This window comes from Hemibagrus wyckioides, linkage group LG07 (genome assembly GCF_019097595.1).
Source record: "Hemibagrus wyckioides isolate EC202008001 linkage group LG07, SWU_Hwy_1.0, whole genome shotgun sequence".
Classification (NCBI taxonomy): Eukaryota; Metazoa; Chordata; class Actinopteri; order Siluriformes; family Bagridae; genus Hemibagrus; species Hemibagrus wyckioides.
In genome coordinates, this window is record NC_080716.1 from 2,806,177 (window position 1) to 2,831,093 (window position 24,917).

General features: G+C 36.5%; 1 protein-coding gene across 2 annotated transcripts in view; it reads right to left on the reverse strand.

The window, feature by feature from the left end:
* epha4b (eph receptor A4b) overlaps window positions 1-24,917 on the reverse strand; it is a 97,842-nt gene that overhangs the window by 9,298 nt on the left and 63,627 nt on the right. Inside the window, exons 9-13 of one of the 2 annotated variants that reach the window (XM_058395626.1) lie at window positions 12,696-12,763; window positions 12,229-12,354; window positions 9,671-9,856; window positions 2,706-2,767; window positions 1,180-1,389 (exon numbers count right to left, since the gene is read on the reverse strand). In XM_058395626.1, coding sequence (XP_058251609.1) covers window positions 1,180-1,389; window positions 2,706-2,767; window positions 9,671-9,856; window positions 12,229-12,354; window positions 12,696-12,763 — 652 coding nt within the window. Of the gene's footprint in view, window positions 1-1,179; window positions 1,390-2,705; window positions 2,768-8,643; window positions 8,899-9,670; window positions 9,857-12,228; window positions 12,355-12,695; window positions 12,764-24,917 lie in introns of those variants that run through there. The other variant, XM_058395627.1, reaches the window with a different exon arrangement.

Below are 24,917 nucleotides of genomic sequence, written 5' to 3' on the forward strand. Positions count from 1 at the left end.
CATGCAATCATATAATTAACATGTGACTCCAGAGACACTTACACTCTCCAAGGCTCTTTCAGGCCATTCCTTCTTTTTCCTTTTGACACTGTCTAGCTTCTACAGACTTCCACTCCTTTTCTCTAGTCTCCACCTCACTCACACACTTGTGGTACAGTGGAGCCTCAGCATACGAATGCTCTCCCTTATGAATTTTCGCTTTAAGAATTGAAATTTTGCAAAAAATTTTGCATCGACATATGAATCATTTTCGGCATATAAATGAATGAACCGAACCAAACCTGAACACCAGCTAAATTGCGTGTACATCAGGGAGCCACGTACGTCAGGGAGCCACGTACGTCAGGGAGTCTTTTGAAAGGGTCAACCCACAATACCAAAAGCTAGGTGATTTTTCTGCCTTTTTTGTTGATATACTGGCGGCATGGGTGGTCTGTTCTATTTTTTAGCTCGAGCTTGGTGGCACGACTTCCTGTGAGGAGCCTTGACATGGAATGCTTGGCTTGGGTCAATTCTTTGTAAGCAGCCGCTTCATATTGGGAATATTGGTCATATTTTTGGGTGGCTGGAACGGATTATCTGCATTTGCATTATTTCTTATGGGACAATTCGGTTCAAAATACAAATGTTTGCCTTAAGAACTCGATATGAATTCGTATGCTGAGGTTCCACTGTATTTGTGAATGTATGTGGAGCTCAAAAAAGGAACTTTTTTTTTCCATTTAGATACCTCAAACTTCAGGAAACAAGCCAAAATAATTAAGAACAAACACCAGGTTACCACAGGTGTCATTGTATGGTCAAATTCTTTCCCAATTAAATCAGTGAAGTTAGCAAGAACTTTTACGCTGAGGACTCTGGGGGCAGTGGAAATGATTTTTGAAAGTGTAATAGGTTAAATCCCAAGGTGTTGTTCAATCTTCAATTCTGATTGGTCGATTCTGAAGGCGTTATTTATATGCTTTTCACAATCATAACTCTCAGAGAAACGGAACAAGTTTTGTATCATTTCATTTTTACAGATGTAAACCCAGCTATGTTCATTTCCCAGGATTGTATGTCTTCTCTAAAAATTTGACGTGTAGCCAGATTTAAATTACTCTAAAGTAGTGATTTGTGTAGTAAATGTTTTATTTGATTTTGTGTAAATTCCAAATAAAACCTGATCAGGTGACCTACCCGTGTCGTATAAGCAGCTTCGGGGTCGTCTTCTAAAACTCGGGACAAGCCGAAGTCCGACACTTTACACACCAGGTTGCTGTTGACCAGGATGTTTCGTGCAGCCAGGTCACGATGGACATAATTCATATCTGACAAATATTTCATCCCAGATGCGATTCCGCGCAACATTCCTACCAGCTGGATTATGGTGAACTGACCGTCATGTTTCTGAAAAAAAACAAACAGGGAAAAACAAAATAAATAATTTTCCATCAATTAAACAAATAAAAAACAGGATTCATCCTGTTGTATAATACAGTTGAAAAGCCATTTATAATGCGCTCGTAATTAGTCGCTGTCTCACTGTAATTGCAACCCTTATACAAGATTATTGGTGTAGAACCATCTGTTTTTAGCAGAAAAAATCAGTTTTTAGCCGCAAATACAATCCTTGGTCGGCACAAAGCCTGATGTTTTTAATTTGCATATTGGACCTGTGAAGTAATCTGGTTAAAACGTTTCTATTGTGTCTCTGCGCAATATCAATCGCAAACAAGGAGTTGTATTTCATGAGAGAGAGAGAGAGAGAGAGAGAGAGAGAGAGAGACGAGTTAATTATGCCTTGCCGTATAAACGCAGTTTGTTGATTGATCACTTGGCCTCGTCAGCCTTCACATTTTGTTTTGTTTTGTTTCTTACTGTAAGAACAGCTGCATGAGGATGAGTGTGTGTCTGTGTGAAAAAGAGAGACAGAAAGAGCACCACTTTGTTTTTTTTTTTTTTGCTAAATTGATCCGCGCTTTAATTAAACACATGTAAGCCCGAGCAGACAGGCTATGAGCTATTAGCCATAAAAAAGCCACCCATAATTACGTTAGCTTTTTTTATGTCAGCTGAAGTGGTATTTATGGCGTTCATTAGAAAATTTCAGACATGCCTCTTTTTTTCTGGCCCAAATTTCATTTTCATTTGCTCAAAGTGTGGGCAATTAAAGCGGGAGCATGCTTGAAAGCGAGGGAAGGGAAGGAGGGGTAGAGGGGCGGTTTAGACATCCGTAATAAAATTACAAGGCCGATCCTTCCAAGGTGACAAAAGCAGCGATAAATCCGAGACGGTTTGAGGGAGGAGAGACGTTTGAGTGGGTTCGAGGAAGTGAGTGTGGTCTGAGAAGCTATGTATGTTTGTATCTTCAGGTACTCCAGTTTCCCCCACCAGTCTGAAGACGTGTGTGGAAGGTTGACCAGCATCTCTAAATTGTGTGCAAAAGGCTCCAGGTTTCTTGGAGACACTTTTGTCCATACTTTTGACATTTTTGACCATTATGATCATAAGCTAAATTAATTCATGACTCCGCCTCCTTCTAGATTAATCAACTTTCCAATGCAAAAATCTCTTTGTGGCATCTTGGAGAATCTTGAACGATTTACAGAAATGATGTACTGTTTTTTTTTTTTTAGTGTGTGTGATATACAACATAACCATCAAACAATGCAAGACTTCTTTATATTATATTTATATATTTTTAAAAACACAATGCTTCTAACCTTTAAGAAAGTATCCAAGGATCCGTTCTCCATGAACTCGGTTATTATCATCACCGGCTTGCCTGTGAACATAAAAAAAGGAGATGGAAGTAAAACATCGACCACTACAACATACTCTGATGAAAGAAAAAAACAGAAGAAAAAAAAAAAAGATACTCCTCCGCCAAGCCACAGAGATATAAATCACTGTAATGGCGTCATTAATCCTACAGCAGAGGGATAGTAAAGAAAGGATGGAGAGAGAGAGAGAGAGAGAGAGAGAGAGAGAGAGGAGGTATAGCCTGAGCCACACTTCTTCCTCCTGTAGGAGACTTGATGATGTCTAACACAGTTCTTTTTTTTTCTTGAACCATAACCTAAAAATCTAAACTGGAGAAGTAACAACAAAACATAAAAATTTATAAGCTGTACTAATTTAATAAAATAAAAAAAAAACAATTGTTAAATTAAAAATGTTCTGTCTATCCAAAATAACCAAGTTTTGGTTTGAAGCTAAAAATAAAAAATAATTTTAAAAAAAGGATTTAGTCATTACAAAGATGATTTTTTGTTGATCTTATTTATTTTCTTTTTTGGTGATATTTAGGTCAGTATATGCCTTTTTTCCCCCTAGTAATAACCTGATTATAAACTAAAAAAAAATAATTAAAAAATTAATTTTTTTTTAATAAATTAAAAAAAGGGGTCCATATCAATAATTGCATTTTTATATTGAATATATATATATATATATATATATATATATATATATATATATATATATATATATATATATATATATATATATATATATTAAAAATGTAAAAAAAAAATTACAAAATAATTTAAAATGTATACAATTTTATCAAAAAGTATATCTATAAATATATGTACTTTTGTATTTTTAAATGGATGTATAAAAATTATAAAATTGAAAACTAAAATTGATTAATTTTAAAGAAATGTAATGAAACCTTTTAAATGATTTAATTAATTAGAAAATACATTTTAAAATCTGTGCAGAATCAAATCGGCTGCTGTAATTTCTTTAAATTACATTTTCAGAATGTGTTTTAAAGGTGAAATTGATCATTTAATGGAATACTTAATTGGACAATTTTGCAGTACAATTTTTTCATTTATGAAACATCAACAACACACGTTTTTGTCTACTAATAGTAACATTTTTATGTTGAGGAACGTCCGTAATACAAATTACTTTATGTTCTTAGGTACATTGTAGCAGCTAATAACTGTCTTCTTAAAGTTATGAGACATACAACAACAACAACAACACAAATAAATAAATAAATAAATAAATAAATAAATAAATAAATAAATAAACTCAGCTCATCATTTTACTTTCCCATGTGAAGAAATTGTTACAAAGCCCTGACACTGCTGACCCCTTCCCTGAAAGTTCGTCTGTTAGTAGCCTTTAGAATATATGGAATGTTCCTGTGTTGCAATAGAAACGCAAGTTTGATTGACAGGTAGCCTAGTCAAGTGACTGTGTAGTGGAGCAAGTGAGCAATTTTGCTGTACTTCTACTACTATTGCAAGGACAGCTGACAAAAATGAATCAAACCTCTAACACACACACACACACACACGATGGATCGAGCGTTAATCAAAGGATTAAATCTAAGAACTAATACCTTTGTAGGTGACATGACTAGAATATTCTCACTGCAAATCACAAGACAGGTGTGCGTGCGTGTGTGTGTGTGTGTGCTGTGTGTGTGTGTATGTGTGTGTGCGTGTGGTGTGTGTGTGTATGTGTGTGCATGTGGTGTGTGTAGGTGTTTGTGTGTGTTAGAATTAGAATTCAATAAATGAAATGTTTATTTTGTGCAATTATTGCACAAACGCAGTGAATTGTCTGAGGATGTGTGTGTGTGTGCGTGTGTTTGTGTGTGTGAGCGATTGTCCCTGTCTCTTGCTTAATACAAAACTGTGCTACACCTGAAAAAAGGTATAAATCTCTCCACAGTGGAATGCGGTGCAAATAGAGGTCAGGTTCATCCGTATGTGTATGTGTGTGTGTGTGTGTGTGTGTGTGTGTGCGCATGTGTGTGTTTTGTGAGGGAGGTCTCAAGCTTTTCCGGAGCATCTCCTCGTTGTACATCAGCCCAAATTAAATCACTATCTCACTGTGATAAATGTCTCTCCAGACACCTTAAGAAAAAAAATCCCTTTTACCTTTCGCCCAGTAGAGTAATGTAGCTGTCAGGTGGCTGAGAGAGGTTTGCGCCCCTCACACACACACACCACACGCACACACCACACACACACACACACCACACACACACACACACACACACACACAGCATTCTGGGGAATGACACGGTGGCCGGTTGACACTGAATGCCACCCTGTGTGTGTGTGTATGTGTGTGTCTGCCTGCCTGTCTGTCTGTCTGTCGATCTATCTACCTACCTACTTAATAGTCACAAATTCCTCACACATATCTGCACACAACAAAAGACACTGTAGCCCCACCCATAGTTCTTATGTTCTATACTCTAAAGTAATACATTTTATTAATTCTTACACAAATTATATTATTAGTTAGTTATATCATAAAATCTAAAAGTACGAATTTTGTGAAGTTTTTGCCGAACCTCTCTTTTTCCTCTCTTGTATATATTACATTTTTTTCCACATTACTAACACGCCTGTGCGTTGGAAAGACTTCGTTATGGAAGCATCCGGAAGGTTCTAGAGGACAAGCGTAGAAAAGTGAGGAGTGAGACCAAGCTCTGAAGTTGTTCCGTTGTTGTTCCGAAATATTTGATATCGGAGTATGCCTGAACATCACCAAAAAAATTAAATCTTAAATCGCATAATTATCAACAAGCTACTGCAATTTATGAAAAAAAAATAAAAATAAAATATGGACCATTTGTACATGAGTATGAAAAAATTCAGTGCAAAATATTTCTGGAAATTTTAGTTTGTTGTTTCAATTGTATTTGTACAGCGTGTTTAACAATGGACATCGTAAAGCAGCTTTCCAAAAATATTAAAAAAAATATATAGACCAAAAAATTTCAAGGTTTAATATTAGACCTATATTTAAATGCTATATTTAAAGTTACTGTATGAGTATGTCTTTAGATCTTTAGCACAGGCACTAAGATAATGAGAGGGCTGATGTTCTATTGATTTTGTGTTAAAAGTCTAGGTCCAGAAAACAACCACGTTGTTCATGTTATTAACCTCCCTATCAACAGCTTTAATAAAAACACGTTATTTCTATATCCGATGATTTATGTGGTCTGTTTGGCTTTACCAGTGAAACTAGCAAACAAAAGGGACAATTATTTAACACTAATGAATTACAGATTTATTTATTTATTTTTTTTAACAAGAAGCAACGTAGACACTCTTGGACAAAAGTACAAGCGTTGGATGTTTTGTAGGATTGTCTTCTTAGGTTTTTAAATAAATGCACTTTTGCAAATTTGCATCTTATATATATATATATATATAGTAATATGTTATTTGTAGCTTAAAGAACAAAAGTGAACCTGCTTTTAGAAGCAAAATCAATTTTTATTACCTAAATATCAAAATATCAGTATTTTTCAGCTTCTATCAGCAAATCATTTATTCCTAATTTAATCTTATCACAGGAGTTTTTCCTTGCCTCTGGCTTGCTCATTAGGGATGAACTGATAAATTGCTGAATGTAAAATTCATATCCTGAATTCATTTCTTTCTATAAAGCTGCTTTGTGACAATATCCCTTATCAAAAATGCTATGAATAAATTTGAATTGAATCAGATCTGATGATATGAGGGGGAAAAAATGGACAAAAAAGGACAAAGCATTTGTCTGTACACACTTTACTGAATGATCTGGGAAGTGTAGTATTATTTAAGGTTAATTTCAAGATATTTTTTTTAACAGTCTATATTAAAAATAAATAAATAAATAAATGAATAATCTAAAAATCCCTCTAAAATTTCAGTATATGCCACATTTTTTTCTAATAATAACCTGATTAAAACAGTATTTTTTTATGATGCCCATATAAAAAAATTCGCTTTTACGTTTTATAAATGTATTTATTTATTTATAATATATATATATATATTTTTAATCACTGAAAATCTGAACAGAAAAATCTTTTCATAAAAAAAAATAAAGGTAAAAAAATTAACATGAGAAATTTTCAAATTTACAATTTAAGTACAAAATCAAATCAATCGGTTTGTAATTATTTTTTTTTAAAAATGTTGACATGAACAAACCTGATTTATCTTATTTGTAACTTATTTTAGGGCTCAGGGAAAAAAAAGAAAAAAGAATATAAGCATTTCTATATATATATATATATATATATATATATATATATATATATATATATATATATATATATATTTTTTTTTTTAAATAATCATTAATTATTTATTGAAAATAAAATTCTATCCCTATATAGCAAATGATCACAGAAGTGTGCTTGTGTTTTGGAAAGAATTATTATTTTGGGGTTTTTTTTTGAGGAAATCTGTAAATTGCAGTTCAATATGCAGGCTGTAATTTATTTCCTTATCAGAAAAGTAAATAGATTCTGCTTTTTCTCTAATCTGTTTATTAGCCTGCCATTATTATTTTCCTTGTTTGTTTGCTGCCAAAAAGCCAAGTAATGTTTAATTCGAGCAAATCATCTACTTGAAACCCGAAATATTTTTTCTCTCGCTCAGCCCTATCGAGATGAAGCCTAAAATCCCGGATGTCTTTAACGTCCCTGATGATAGCCACCTCCAAATTGAATGTTTCCAGATTAGTCGATTGTGGGCGCATAAAAGAAAAGCGATGGAAGTGATAAGCGCGGCTCGACGTTTTTCTTTCTTTCTTTCTTTCTTTTTCTCCTGACGTTCCAGTGAAAGGGCCATCCTCGAGCTTTTCTTTTAACGTCGCAGCAATCTGCATAAGAATAGGGGGCAATCAGAGCAGAAGCGCTGGTTTAAAGCGTTATTCTGCTGAAAGAGTGGTGATTGGGGATGCGCAATATGCAGCTCTCTGAGGAAAAACACACACACACACACATACGGAATTGGGCTTCTGTGGTTATGCCTAAAATTCTCATACATTAGCATAATTTTTCTCTCTGAAATCATTACTGTGTTTTTTTTTGTTGTTTTTTGAGGTTCTAAGCAAACACTGACCATGGAGAATTTTTATTATATACAGAATTATTCATTTTTTTACTCATGGATACTTACGTTGAGCTTCTCTCTCTCTCTCTCTCTCTCTCTCTCTCTCTCTCTCACTTCCACCATCTAGCCAACAGCTAAATGACTTGTGATGTGTGAAATTGCTTTTCCTGTGTATCACATGTGTGTATTCACATTCTCCAGATACTTACACATCCACTACCATGCTTACACACCTGTATATTTATTCTATAATCTATATATCAACAAGAATCCATTTTTCTTCCTCCAATGCCACATGAGGATACTAATAATAAAAAGAAAATATAAATAAATAAAATAAATACAACCAAATGTAAAAAACATAAGGTATCAAGGTATTATGTTGTAATTTTGTATACTTTGTTCACACTTGGATTTATTTTTATTTAATTTATATTATTTCCCCGCAATTTCTGTATTTTCACATGTGATCTCTACTTTTAGTATCATAAAACTAAGCAAAAGCCATACATTCATATGATACAAAGTTTGGTCAGTCTGGTCACTGAGGTGACTCTCAGTGGGGTAGGGGTGGTCTGAAGAGAATTAAGTAATTATTTATTTTTAAATTCAGATTTAAAAAATTATTTATTATATTATAATATTTATTATATATATTATATTATATAATATTATTTATATTTATTTTAAATTGTTGAGCGTTCAGGATCACGCAAGCCTCTGAAGTCCTAGACGTTTTTGAATCCTGTGTTTCTCACTAGATCATCTCTAGGATGTTGTCATATCAGTTGCTATGAGCTTTGACCAAACACATCTCTTTAACCATGTTGGAATGCTAGTTTTTGAGCTCATGGAAAATCCTGAGAGGGAAAAAAGGTAGTAGGATTTCTTCTATTTGTAATTATTATTAATTCTTTTCCCTCACATGATCACCTAATCATCATTCACATGATGTCATGTGAGTTTACTTGAAACTTCACGTGTGATTTAGAATGCTCTGGCTTTTTCGTTCATCTTGCTCCATTCGTTTGTGCTCATAAGGATTCTAAAAAATAAAAAAAATGTTTAATTAATACAATTAAACCTTGTGAATGTTTAATACAGCTGAAAACTTCTCACCACACGCTCCAAATTATTTCGGTAAGACTCTAAAAGCGCCACTTTTTCTCCCTAGCATGTGTCTTTTGTTAATGAAAAGCAAAACCTGATTTACGTAGCTAATAGTTCTGCAAACGGCGCAAACCCCATGCTAACGAAAGGTCAGGATTTGCATTCGGCATTAGAGCGTGGAGCGAGAGAAAGAGAGGGAGGCAGCGTGAAGGAAGAAAAATTAAAACGGAATGGTGAGAGACTTCAGCGCTGAATATTTATGACACTGAAAATACATGCAATTAACTGTTTAATTAATCGCATTAATGCGGTCATACATATGCATGCGTCTTTTGTTGGGCTCTGTAGGTGGAAATGGAGACGGGGGGAGGAATACCAGCATTCCGATAAAAGCCTACTCATTCGTTATGCATGCCTTCGTTTTCGGGTTTTGGCGCTAGAGAAAAATAAATTGAGCATTTTAGCCGATTAAGTCATGCACAAATAGGTGTGAAAGAAAGTTTATTAAACTCAAAGTTAACTAAAGAATTAAACGAAAGAAAAACCTGCGCCATACACCCTAAGGAAATAAACTTAAAAAAAGTCCGAAAAAGATATCCTCTTTAATGCTCCTAAATGTTTCATATTAGCGTCTTGGCAACAAATACATCAACTTAAACACCGTTAACAAACGAAGTCAGAGATAGTTAATAACTGTTGAAACTCACATTTGGTGACGACCCCCTCCAGCCGGATGATGTTTGGGTGATCGAACTGCCCCATGATGCTCGCCTCGCTCAGGAAATCACGCCTCTGCTTCTCTGTGTATCCTGCTTTCAGACTCTTGATGGCCACATAGATCTCGCGCTTGCTTGGAAGCTTCAGGCGGCCGCTACACACCTCGCCGAATTCCCCTTAGGGGTAGAGTGCAAAGTGTTAGTGCTGCTATGGCAAAGAAAATGAGAAAAAAAAAAAAGAGTAGAAATGGGAAAGAATTGCTCTGAATGTGACTATTTTTTTTATTGTTTTGTATTAGATGTCCAAACATACATCTATATGAGCTAAAGAACTACAGTGGAACCTCGGCATATGAACGACCTCCATTTTGAATTTTCGCCTTAAGAATTGAAATTTTGCAAGAAATTTGCATCGGCATATGAAGCAATTTCGGCATACGAACAAACAGAACCAAGCACCGACTAAGCTGCGCGTACGTCCGGGAGCTGGGAGCTGGGAGGACCCTTGACATGGAATGCTTGACTTTGGTCAGTTCTTTGTAAACAGCCATACAATTTGCATTCGCTTCATATTGGTAATATATTTGGGTGACTGGAACGGATTTTCACCTTAAGAACTAAATTAAATTCATATGCCGAGGTTCCACTGTATATAGCCCTGTTCCTTAAGGATGGAAAAGACTCAAAGCATGCTGAAACATGGTGGTGCTTGTATAATAAATGTAAATGTAACTGATGATAGTGAAGATCATCAGAATCATTTCTGAATCCAAGCACAGATGTAACCTGACCACACCCACTTACGCTGTAACCAATTTCAGTTTTTTACTTGTACAGATGTCAACAGTAAGTACCACTATGTAACTAGTCACATTTTGATATACTGACTCTATGTATCCTTGCCAAGATTTTTTATTCCTTCGTGCTCTATTCCCAAGATGATGGTTTCCTGTACTTTGGATTGGTTCCCAGTGGTGTCTCTTTTTAGATAGTGATTTCTTTGAACTTTGTACAGACACAACCAAAATGCTAAACTTGATGAATGGTGCTTCTGTTTCGGGAAGAACTCTGGCCTCAGACCTACTACTAAAGCAACTATGAAGTTTTTTTTAAGGTCAAAGAGCGGAAAGTTTTTAACTGGACAAACCGACTGACAATTTTGACCTTAATCTTACTAGGAAATGCAGAGATGTATTAAACATGACAGTTTGGTCATTTGACAATTCCCACCAACCATCTATCATATAACAAGCACTAAATGGAGATGGTGAAGGCTAACATGCTTCATCTGAGACATGAAATCAGCTGGACCATATCTTTTTTTGAACTCACGCATAATGCACTGGAAAGAACGTACCCTCATCTGCATTCACGAACTAACATATAGTGCTGTTGTGATTGCAGCCAGAATTTGGTTTTGTCAGGATATGAACCCTAACATGGAGCCATGGAACAATATTAAATAAATAAATAAATATTTAGAATTTATATATATATATATAATATTTTTTTATTATTATAAATTATAAATATTATAAATATTATAAATATTTATATTTTTTATAAATTTAGTAATTTATAATTACTATATATAATAATAGGTGTATGTCTATATGTGAAATGCGGACTGTAACCATTTTGTTACATTCATTTCTTCTCTATGAATATCTGGCAACATCGAAGCTGTTCACTAGTAAATGAATGCACAAAATAAAAATAAATAAACAAATAAATACATTTGATAAAATAATAAGTAAATAAATATTAAGAAACATATATAAAAATAAAATAACTAATAAAATATAATAGAACTTTTATCCAGTTATTTCCCCATAAAGCCTCCTGAAATGTGTGGAGGGGCTGTATAAAAAATGTCTGTGTTCAAAATCAGACATTCCACACTACAATCCAGTAATTACTGCTTTATTGTTTTTTCAAAGACAACACACTGGCATTGTTGCACATGGATTTATGTCTCACTGTAAGCCTGACCCAGATCTATTAAACAGAGCTGTACAGGAGCTTTCCAAACCATGAGACAGTACAGGCAGTCTGGGGGGGATGAAATTTCACAAAGCAGTGGCAGTCCTTTGTGTGTACGGATAAGAAGATCCAGACATGCTGTAATTAAACAACTCAGTCTTTGGTGTAGTTGTTTAATGACTGCATTTGTGTCTTAAAATAATTTCTTTAGAGGCACTTTAGTTTGGAAAGCAGACCCACAGAGAGGCGAATCGTTTACAATGGCTCAGTCGGGATAATACGCGAGTATGGTGTATCTCCTTGGTAATAAAATGATCTTTTTCACTGATACGTTTTTATACAACATTATTACAAGGTTACTGATTTTAGCTGTTATATGAGGCATACATAGCATATTGTCAATGAAATGCTTACTTTCAGTTCTTTTTAAATCCTGGTCACTTACATTATTATCTTTAGTCAGCTGACATATAATAATGAGAATGTAACATATAATGGGTTCCATTCCAAATAACAGCATTGCCAAATAAATGTAAATATAAACAAAAGTGTTTTAGATGACTCACCGGCACCAATGACTCTCTCTATGCGGATGCTGGAGGCATCAATTTCCTTAGCGAAATCGCGAATGGCTTGATTTGGGTCCTCGTAGGTATGTGGATGAATGTAGGTCCTGCTTCCTGGCAATTTGACTGCAATGACAGCAAGCAATTAGTCATCTTACATTTACGGGTCACAGCATCGATTAATGTTTTCAGTCATTAAGGTCATTGTAAAAATTTCCAGACAGCAGCTCTTGAGAAATTCCTGTCATATCCATGATTAATACATCAAAACTTCATATATTTGGATGAAAAGGAAAACCCGGCTTGACTTACTACTTGTAGACATTTACCTGACATGTTTACATTACGTTTATGAGCTGAGACACAACGGAGTACACTGTAAACGCCAGAAAATTCCACAAAAAATCAGTGGAGCGCCTCAAAATACGACACTTCTTTTGACAGCACATCAAGGTAAAGACTTTTACCTCTGCCGTGCTGAAACTGCATCTTCTCCTCGTCGGGATCTTGCTTGGCTTTGATGTAGCCACAATGTCTGCAACACATGATATAAAAAAAAGAGATTTTAGTGATAGAATAAAGATTTTACAGCGCCGGAGAGATGAGATTGTTTTAAAGCTTGTGAGATGAGCTCTACAGCCTGCAAAGACAATACACACTCACCGGCTATCATAATACGAAGACCTATACTCCTGCACATTTCATTGATTAGCAGATAATGTGGTAGAAGTGCAATGACTTCTTGATCTCATGATTTTAATGTTCAGAATTCGGGGAAATGGGATTTCAGTATTTTTCAGTAGAAGCTGCGGATCTCATGGGATTTTAAACAGAATGGCGTGTAAAACTAAAAACATCCAGAGAGTGGTAGTTCTGGGGGTGAAAATGTCTTGTTGATGAGATGGTACAACTTGTTTGACAGCTAGTCTAACAAACAACCACTCTTTACATCTGTGGTGAGAAGAAAAGCATTTCAAAACATACAGTTTGAGCTGGATTTTGAAGACCTTTATTTATTTATTTATTTATTTATTTATTTATTTATTTATTTATTTATTTAAAAATAATGTATTATTATTATTATTATTATTATTATTATTATTATTATAAAATATGGGACACATATGAGAAAATAGAATTAATATTATAGCATTTGGGATGGATTTTAGACTCTCATTATATTCATTCATGATTTGACCTGGCAAAAAAAAGAAAATTCTCCTTTCTCTGTCCTTATGCTGGCAGGGTTGCTATAAAAAATTCATGCTCTATCGATAAAAATATTGAATTTAATTTTCATTAGCAATCTTCATAGCCTAAACTCCCAGCAGGCAATAATTAAAAAAAAAGATGGATGTCATGCCTAAACTCAGTGTTGATTATAGCCTATGGCAGATATCAGCTTCTCATATTTTTTCTCATATTGCTGGTTCTTCAATTATTTTTTGTTTTCATGTTGTAGACTAATGTGAATTGTACGATTTAATTGTATCGATTTTTTTGTTATGCAGAAGATAATTACTGCAGGCTACAGTGCAGGGACGAGTGAAAAATAAAAACAACAGGAATAATGACACAATGTCTTGGTTATATAGAGCTGCTTTAATACTAGGTGTGCTGAAAAAAAAAAAAACTGGCTTGAGGATAAACAATGCCGTCTCTTGTGAAATGCAGATGTTTGTTACATTAATTTCTTCTCTATGAATATCTGGCAACCTTGAAGGTGTTCACTAGTAAATAAGCTAAACTAACTAACTAACTAACTAACTAAATAATTAATTAATAAAAAAAAAGTACTTGAATAACCTGATTCCGAATATGAGGAACTTTTCTCAAATAAATATTTTCAAATTTAAAAAATAAGTCAGAAACGTTAAATATAACGATTTGTTTTAGTTATGAATAAAAAAGTGATTTAATACATTGTATTATTTATTTATTATTTTGTATTAATATATTGTATTAGTTTACTTTAATATCCGATCAAATAAAACAGCTTTTTTTTTTTTTTTTTACTTTTTTATACACAACATGAAACAGGAACGGAACGAAAACATCTAAAGTGTTATTTGTTTTATTACCCAGCTCTTGTTTGGCTCTTGGGTTTGATATTGCTCTTTCCTGTAATTTCCTGCATGTTCCTCTCAGCATATGTTTGTCCTAATTTAAAGCATATAAATCACTCACGGGTGAAGGAGAACAAGAAAAGGAGGGGAAAACAGGAGGCGATTGAAGCAGAGATTAGCGTTTCCTCGACAGGTACGGAATTAATCATGACATTGTTTACTAACAGCGTGAAATCGGAACGTGAATAATTACTATGGAAATGTATTCAGTCCCGGTGATAAACATGCACAAATGCATGCAACACAAATTATTCTTCTGGTTTTCGTTTCACCATTTTAGATGTTTGTGTATGTGCGTGTCCTTTTAAAGTAAATGAATTTTTCAAAACATGAGAATTATGTCTGTATTTTCAAGTTTACACATCTTGAGACTGACTTCGTCCAACACACACAAACACACACACAGACAAACACTCAAGGGGATCCATCTGTCCAGCCAATTAGTCATGTTTACATGATTTCCAGCTGGTGGTTGAATCAGTCAAAGAAAATCAGCATCAAACTGGAGTTGAGCTCTATTGCATTGTGTGTGTGCGTGTATATGTGTGTGTTTCAACACAACACTCTAGCTAGCTAGCCGTATCCGAAACTTTCCAACCATGCCACAGCTCTGTTTCTCTCCTTTCTCCTCATTATTGACAAATTAACACCCGAAACGCTGGGGATACCTCCCTGAAAAGAAATCTGAAAGGAGTCTTAATAAACAGACATAAAGGAATTTTCGAAGCTAAAATTTACATAATAAATTAACAAAAGTCTTTCGATTTCCTGTTTACAAGATTATAATCCTTATCATGTAGGTTTATAATTTTGCGTATTTTGTATCAATTTGGCAACACTAACAAATTTTTAAAAAATGAATAACGACTAACCTTTTTTTAAAAAGAAAATGTGTACCAAGTTTGGGCTTTCTAATCAAAATATACCTTTAAGAGTACTGATAATATATCCCTTTACTGGTGTGTGTGTGCGCATGTGTGCATCTAGAATGTACTGTCTCACAATTCCTGCCCACAGATCTAGGCTTCAGCAGAATTCAGATCTCTTTCTCTCAGAGCCGTACGAACTCCATTTGCATATCAATTTAGTTTTCTCTCCGCAACATGCTGTCAGTTGAGAGTCATTTTTCATGCAACCGCTGTGTCTTTTCCTCCGGGGGAACTCGCCCCTACTGTTACCTCAGCACGCTACCCTATATTTCTGTAGGCTTTTTTTTTCTAACCTGCATACTGACTATATTTCCCTTAACTTTTGCCTCTTCATCTCTGCCTCTCTGTTTGTCCACTGGTAATCTTCCCATTTTTCTGCTTGCTCTATTCTCTTGTCCCTCTGCAGAATATCAATTCCAGTTCATGAGAGAGGAGAGACTATGGTTTTAGCATTGCTGCCTTGGTTAACTGTGGGTTTTACATGGCTGCTTTGGTTCAACTATGGTTCTACTATGGCTACAATTGTTTACCTCAAAGCAGCTTTACAAAACTATAGAAACATAGAATAAAAATGATAAAGTTTAAAGTTACTATTTATCCCTAATGAGCAAGCCTGAGGTGATGATGGCAGTGAAAAAGAAGGCTCAGAAGGGAAGCCATCCACATTTGGGTGAAGAATTGTGCAACCAAGAGCTCCTGATGAACTAATAGTTCAGTGTAATTTCTGAGTTCATGGGTACCTTGGTTGAACTATGGTTTTACCAAGTCTACTTTGGATGGACTATGGCTTTACTTTGAACTATGGTTCTACCATGTCTACTTTGGTTAGACTATGGGTTTACCATGGCTACTTTGGTTGGACTATAGTTTTACCATGGCTACTTTGGCTTAACTATTGATTTACCATGGCTACTTTGGCTTAACTATGGATTTACCATGGCTACTTTGTCTTAACTATGGATTTACCATGGCTACTTTGGCTTAACTATGGATTTACCATGGCTACTTTGGCTTAACTATAGTTTTACCATGGCTACTTTGGCTTAACTATTGATTTACCATGGCTACTTTGGCTTAACTATTGATTTACCATGGCTACTTTGGCTTAACTATTGATTTACCATGGCTACTTTGGCTTAACTATGGATTTACCATGGCTACTTGGGTTAAACTATGGTTCTACCATGTCTACTTTGGTTAGACTATGGGTTTACCATGGCTACTTTGTTGAACTATGGTTTTACCATGGCTACTTTGGTTGAACTATGGGTTTACCTTGAACTATGGTTTTACCATGGCTACTTTGGTTGGACTATGGGTTTACCTTGAACTATGGTTTTACCATGGCTACTTTAGTTGGACTATGGGTTTACCATGGATAATTTGCTTGAACTATGGTTTAACCATGGCTACTTTGGTTGGACTGTGGTTTTAATATAACTGCTTTGGTTGGACTATGGTTTTACCATGGCTACTTTGACATAACTATGGTTTTAACATAACTGCTTTGGTTGGACTATGGTTTTACCATGACTACTTTCATTGGACTATGGGGTTTCCATGACTATATGGCTTGAACTATGGTTTTACCATGTCTACTTTAGTTGGACTATGGGTTTACCATGAATAATTTGCTTGAACTATGGTTTAACCATGGCTACTTTGGTTTTACTGTGGTTTTAATATAACTGCTTTGGTTGGACTATGGTTTTACCATGGCTACTTTGACATAACTATGGTATTACCATGGCTACTTTGGTTGAACTATGGGTTTACCATGGAAACTTTGTTGAACTATGGTTTAAATATGGCTACTTTGGTCGGACTATGGTTTTACTATGGCTACTTTGATTGGACTATGGTTTTACCATGGCTACTTTGGTTTAACTATGGTTTTACCATGGCAACTTTTACTTTAAAAAAACACTAAAACATTTTCATAATGTATGGAAATTTTGCCTGTAGTCTTGACTACACAGGTTTTTGGAATCTGAGTTCACTGCTCAATACAGAATCTCTGCAAATCTAGGATCTATCTAGGGTCTATGGTCTACAGTACATATTACAGTCCCATTAAATATAGCTAGAATAAATACAAATAAACACATCAGTAATTAAAATGTTTGCTAGGATTCAAGAAGGAGGAGAAAATAAGACATCAGGGGTAGTGAAAATATATTCATGCATCTACAGTGTCTACATTTAGTGGTTGTTAAATACTGCAGTATGTGATCTATTTTCCCATGCTAGCATTGAGTGTTGAAGCCTTGATCTCGACCAGAAAAGCCCTTCCCTTCAAATGGAAAAATGTACACAGATGGAGATCAAATGCAGAATCCCAGAATTTCAGAGATAAGAGGGCACCTCGAAAATGTGCAGGAAACACAATAAATATGGATGGGGTGGGCCTTTGAAGGTCGTGAATACGGATCTAATGGATGTTCAAAGAAAGATTGAGAGGCCTCTTCAAACGTAAAGACCAGACGTCTGAGAAAGCAGCGCCGGTGGATACAAAATGGCACGATGTACGGCGTTGTCCAGACAAGCAGGGTTTCATTGGGTCAATAAAAGAATGCTGACCATGGAAGCAGAAACTGATATAGTGGCTAGTGTGTTGCGGAGGAGACATAAAAATGGACAGCAGAAACATGAGGGAGGGTCAGGGTATCTCCTGCTGGCACTGTATTCATCTCCATTAAAAGCTCCCCAGCCTGATGTCCTTGCCAGCTGTCTTGATCTGGCTCTCAATTAGGACAAAAAAATGGTTTCGGATATTCCCATGACTAGCGCTGCCCTTTCCACACCGCCCCTTACGGATCATGGACTGCACCGAGATCATCTTGTAATGGAACTCATTTCATATATAGAGTACAGTCAATCTTATTTTACAGTGGACAACTGTCATGACTGGAAACCGAGCTGGAATCCATTGCGCTCATGAATTAATGGATAATCAAAAATGCTTTGATGTGATGTACAAGGCTCAGTCGAAAATGGAGGGATAATAAGCCTCCTGGGGAACTTGTCAGTCCTTAACCAGAATTTCCATCCTCAGTGAAAAGTACTTGCTAAATAAATAAATGGTAGATAGATATTAAATTTTAGCCACATTATCCTAGACTTGGAAAAGTCAAAATAGTGGCCTTGAAAATGTCCATATTAATATTTCTTTATATTTGACGCTGACATCAACGGGCTTGCTAGAAATGTCTGATTAACATGGTGAGGTTCGAACAAGTTTATGAAATGAAGAAAAAAAAAAAAACACTCAAGGTCAATATGAAGTGAATAAATAAAAGGCTTTCTTTTCAGAGAAGGCAGCATCTAAATCGACTACAGCGTAACTCAAGGATTGAAATCATGGGCATGTTTTTTCTTTACAAGAAAGATCACTGGCTTCATTTTATTAATTGAACTCAAAATAGAGAATTAAAAGGGTGATTACTGCAAATCCATGACCTAAAAGTATCTTGTGGTTTTATTTAATTGTGCACATAATTAGATGTCAGTGCATGATATAAAAAAAAATTAATGTAAAATAATAGACTGTGCTGGATCAAGGGCTATTTTACATCCTGGAAAGTAATAGAGATGAAAACCATGTTATTAAATTAGAGCGTATTTACAGTGATTCATGTAATAGCACACATTACGACTAGGACTATCCATGCAGATGAGTCTGAATACAAGGAACTTTCCACCTGTAAATATTGATTTATCTTTTGAACTAAAATGAGTAACTCTCTGACTCTGTAAACAGCCCATATACAGAAATGGCAACTCCACTGTTTCCAGTACTATTGCTCCAAATCTAAATTTGTTTTCCCATTTCCCCCAGTTTAGTAATTCCTACTTCTTCACCCCTATGACATCTACAAGTCTAGGAAGGTGAGGGTTCACCCTCATGGATTTTCTCAAAGAACATGACATGTTTTTGAAATTCATTTTGAAGTCAAAAGCAGCTGAACACGCTTGGATGAGAGTACTAACCACCAATTTCCGGATGTCATCTGTGATTGATTAGTGCTGATCGGAGAGTGGAGAGAGGAGAGATGAATGCCGTCTGTCCCTGACAGAAATCAAGAGCCAACAATACTCTTTTGTCCATCGCTCAGATTCAATCCTGGGATTCAAAATTGTGATATCCCAAATATTTCTCAAAAGGCACCTTCCATTCCTTTGACACTGCTTTATTATCACCATCACTCAAACTACAGATTTCAGAAACCCTGATGTCCACATCCAGCTAAAACCTGGCTTTACTTCCTCTTTGCTGAAAGCCATGAAAGACGAGCTCTTGAAAGGGCATGATGCAACACCACATCCACCGATAATGCCTAATTGTCCGATTTGATTACCTGGTTTTTCTTTGCGGCTTTAAAAAGAGACGTGTCCCCTTTCACCAATAAAGTGGCGACCTTGAGATAAACGGCAACGCGGAAAAACAAAGCCACCAGGAGCTTGGCTGATATGCAGCGTTTTTATTATTCCATTTTTTATGGAGATGCAGATGGTGAAGAATGTGGTGCATATTTTTCTCAGACCTTCCTATGGTCTCTAAGCACATTACTAAAGGCTTTCAAAATGACGTAAAATTGTCCGGTCAGCTCTCACTAATCAAATTACTACAATACAGAACATAGCATAGCGAGAACATGGCGCCCGGGTGCCAATTAGAGTTATACAGTGTGAGAGAGATGTCCAGAGAGAAAGACAGAGGACATGACATTGCAAGCATGAGCCTATCTCCGGCTCCACATTTTCGTAAGGCTATAATGCTTTAGTCATGGCGGCTGACGGAGGCAATGATTTGTACCGACGACAGGCCTTTAGGGCAGATTCAGTGATTTGGAACACTCGCCTGTGTCAGAGCTGGGTCGTAGCAAACGGCTTTATTCATCCTGAGTGGCCCGTGATGTTAACAGCAATCAGGAAGAGCTGCTAGCATTAAAAGTCTACAGGGGCTTAGCTATATGACGTGCTTTTCGTATAATAACAGCAGGAGCGAAAGTGAAATCTATAGTCCGTGTCTTGTCTTCTATCTTATTCATTTACTTATAATCTTTCGTTCCTTAGCTTCTCTCTCCCTCTCCCGTTAATAAAGTAGACCTGGATGCCATCCAGTGCACACTACTTAAAGAAAAGAAGATTCATTCCAAAGTCATTATTAGAGAAGGAAACGAGATTAAATGGAGATGTCGGACAAATGCATGGCCATGTCTCCAAAGAGTGCAAGGGGAAAACATTCAATTTGGAGCCTATTCATTAGGGTAATTGTGGACGCGGAAGGCGATAATGAGAAAGGGAGGCCAGCGCATGAGGGCAGGTTTTTACTAGTTTGATTCACTACCGGCCAATTAATAAAGACACTCAACCGCAGCAGGCTGACCGGGATGCTCATGTATGCAAGGCTAGCAATAAAAATCTCATTTGTGAAGCCTGGCAAAAGAGCTACGCAGAACAGCAACGAAGTTATTCTTCAAATGACAATGTAAATCAAAGCAGTGCTTTTTGGTTGCCCAACTCAGGCCAGCTGCTCACGAGTAATAAGTACAGAAGATCAAAAAAGTGCAAAACAAAACAAACCCTTTCCATTATGTTAGGACAAAAACATGACGCACACATCATTTCCTAAAAGGCACCAATCTTTAAAAAATCAGCATCATGTACACTTTCAGCATGGCTTTCCTTTAAAATATGTTTATATTGGGATATTGTAAGAGTTAATTTCCATGGAGACACAATGGCTTGGCAATGGTGTCAACGGCAGCATTAGCATAAAGACTAAGGCTTTGGAAAACAGACTACGGGACTAAAGTGCAGCTGCATCAGCAGCGCTGGGAGTACTACTATTAGTCAAAGTGAAAACAAAGCAATATTTTAACAATCAACTTTCAAGCTAAAACAGTCACCTCAATATATTGGTCCAAAATAGATCTTGAGAGTAGATTTTTCAATTAAATTATGGATGCTCACTCTTCATTCACTTGAAGAATAGGTCTGGTTGTGTGTAGTTGGCAACTTGCCACCCTTTCCTCTTTGTACATCATGTTTCATGGCTATGAAAGGCTAGCCATGTAAGGATACACAGTTAAGACACCCGAGGGCTGTTTGAACATCCTCAAAGGTCGTAGGCCACTCCATCACATTAGGAGAATGAGGAATCCATTATACCATTAGCATGATCATGCTAAGTGTTGCGTGGGTCTGGTCTTCTGTTGGCAGTAGACTAAGATTTGAAAGTCTACAGACTTAACAGTAGAACAATGCCACTCACTCCAATTTGTGAAACCATTTGGCAGTCTCACTCTGCCCATTGTACTATGAAGGCAATGCTTCTCACTTTCGAGCACTGGCACCTTTCCTTTCGACACAGATGAACAAAAGTGCTACACAAGCATAGTTCTGGCTGATGAGAAATGCCACCATGCTGTTCAAAGTTTCCCAGACACTGAACTTGCATGCCAATTTCTAAGTTCCTAAAGCCAGATTGGTTATTACCAAGAAACTTGGAGTTAAGGCAATCTAATCGAGGCAAATATGTATAATGTTGGAGGTATGAAAGCCGTCCAACACTTTAATGTTTTGTTTTCCTCAGGTTCTAGCGATAATTAGCATACAAATGTGCATCTGTTTTACATACAGCTTCATCATCATTAAATATCAGGTTTAACCCAAGGCAGCGACCAGATGCTCCACTTTAACAGCACTGCGCTAACAAAGAATATTTTCTTCTGTTAGATAAGACAGGCTTGAAGGTATTCTGGTGGACTTCATTCTTGATTATAAAGACATTTTAATCTGTACCAGGCTTCCCGAGAGATATGCCATTTTTACGCTTCTCAAAATCTCTCAAACCCGGTTTGCTACGCGATTATTTCATATTGTTTGTGGGAAGGCAACCAAAAATCATCTATGGATACTCCTGTCCTTGTTCAACCCTGCTTTGGTATATGTAGTGCCCCAATAAGATTAGCTCCAAGTCTTCTCAATTTCATAGAAAGTGAAGTTGAGAATAAACACTACAAACTGTAGATCTCCAGCAACACGTATGACAGGATACAAATTTGTCAAAATCAAAAAGGGGTAGCCTGGAAATGGGGAAGTAGGGAGTATGGAAATAGCACTAACATTTTGCCAGGCCCACTGGGTAGGCTCACGGGAGTTTGACACACTCTCCCACATCGTTAGCATTCAACTGGCAGATTTTAATTGCTTCTCAGGGAAACAGAACTGGAGAAAGAATGGAAAGAATCAGTCTGATGTGTACTCACCATCTGGTAGCTTGGAGACTTGGAGAAAATTTTTAATGTTTGAATGCAGTGCGCCATGCCAATATGAACTTCCTGCGTGCTAGACAAGTACATCAAAGCTGTGAATTCTCACAACATAGTATGCCTCTCCACGGGGAGGTGTTTGAGCTGGGAGAGGGGCTCGTTAGTGAAGATTGGCAGAGTCACTGTCCACTAGTCTGGGCATCCTGGAATTTCAAGCATGGTTCTCTAGATGTAGTGCCATATGGTGATTAGCTCAATAGATCCATCCAACACCACCAATCTAGCAAAAGTTATTCCTTCACACTTTTCTCTAGAATCTGGCCACCTGCCCATGCCCATCACCATAAAAATAAACATAACAGAGTTGTAGTTTTTCAGCATCTATGTCAAGCAAGGGTACCCTATTCTGGCATTCCCTCCACTTTCTTCATTTAAGTCATTTATTTAAATACCTCTCTACAAAACCATAAACTGCTTCCAAAAGGCCTGCATTGCACCACGTTCCCTTATACCTGATAGCAGACCCCAGCTTGACCCCCCATCCTTCAAGGATCCCACAAGGAAAACATGCAACCATGAAAGACTGTTCTCTGTCCTGATACCCATGTGGTGGAATAACTTCCCTTGACAGAGTGAATCGTAGCAAACACAGAATAAGATGCTACCTTTTCAAAAAGGACTTCATAGACCCTGTGTAGAGGAGGAAGAGGAGGATATGCTTTTGACAGAAACTACAAAGCACTTGATAAGGCCATCGACCAGAAAGGAACCTAAGGTCATAGCAGTAGTAAGTAAAAGTGAGTGGACTCTGAAGCACTTGAAGACATTTCTCCTTTTAAGAGTTCTAAGACATTTACAGAAAATCCCTGCCAAAGCTCCTCCATTTCTCCAGTAGGGTTTTGTCTTGAGCCATCAATACTTGTTATACTACAAGAAATAAGGTTCCTTCTAATTTTTTAACAGATATACTTGGTACCTATTTTGAAATGGAGACCCCCTGTTGTTGAGTTCTATATACCTGCCTTAAGGGCTCCCTCAGAGACCAAGGAAGAACAGCTTATCTTGGTGGAACCTTTTCCAAAAGAAGTTTATAAGAGTTTTTAAAATACCTTTGCTGACTGAAAAGTTTCATTATACAAATAGCGCAAATAATCAGAACCGGTTTATGAGATATGACATGTATCTCAATAGCCACTGTATTCTCTTTGCATGAATTTTCATGGATGGAAACTAGGGCTACATTCATTCGATCTGCCGTGATGATTCACAATTGTGTTTGCAAATGATTCATAGCGCTGTAAAAAGATTTTTTTTGCCATGAAATGATTTGCAAAACGAATGTCAAAATATTTCCATCAATAGCAAAATAAAGGCCTGCATTGGAAAGATGGTTTAATCTGGAGTTTGTCTGACAGCTTGGATAAAACCCCAACATGCACATTGTTTGCTATTTTGACAGCTATTCCTGATAGTCCTTAATTTTTCACTCCAAAGGTACAAATTTTTGATATGTCGCAATACATCATTGGGCTATACTGAACAAAAGTCCAGTCTGTCTAGGATTCTTTGGTTTTCAACATGAAGGAACTTCCAGTGATAATGACAGTAAGCGTTTTAACAGCATTCAAATAAGTGAATGCTTGGAGGAAAGAGAGTGTAGGATGGAGGGAGATGGAAAGAGGAAAGGAAAGAGAAAAGTAAAAGTAGAAGCAAATGTTGAAAGGGGCAACAGAATGACGACGGATATTGAATAGCTTGTTGGATGAAAGAGGTGATGGCAATGTAAATCAAACATCTCTCTCTCTCTCTCACTCTCTCTCTCTCTATCTCTCTCTCTATCATTCAGTGCCTCATCTGACTCTCGGAGTGTCTTGGCCTTTTAGCTCTCTGCTCTGTCTCATTCTCTTTCTGTCTCGCACTTCACCTCTCCTTCTCTCCTTTTCTGTCTCTCAAGTGTTCTCTTTCATCTTCTCAGAGAACACACACACACACACACACACACACACAAACCGCTGTCCTCACTGTCTGAGGGTTCTTTGACACCCCCTCCCCCGCTCTACTTGTACAGTTTTCATTTCGCCTGAAGCTGGAAAAAAGAGAAGGAAGGAGGAATTCACGGCGGCGTATCGACACGTGTGTGAAAGCTACGAAGTGCCTCATTTGCACCTCTATCCGTCTTCGCTACTGAGAGTGAGCTGTATGCTGTCATCAGGTGTGAAGTGTAAGCATGCAAAGGAACACAGATTGATTTGTGAGCGTGTGTGTGTGTGTGTGTGTGTGTGTATATGTTGAATATACAGTACAATGTGTCATGTGTGTGTGTGTTTTTGTGTGTGTATATAACAACAAAAAAATCC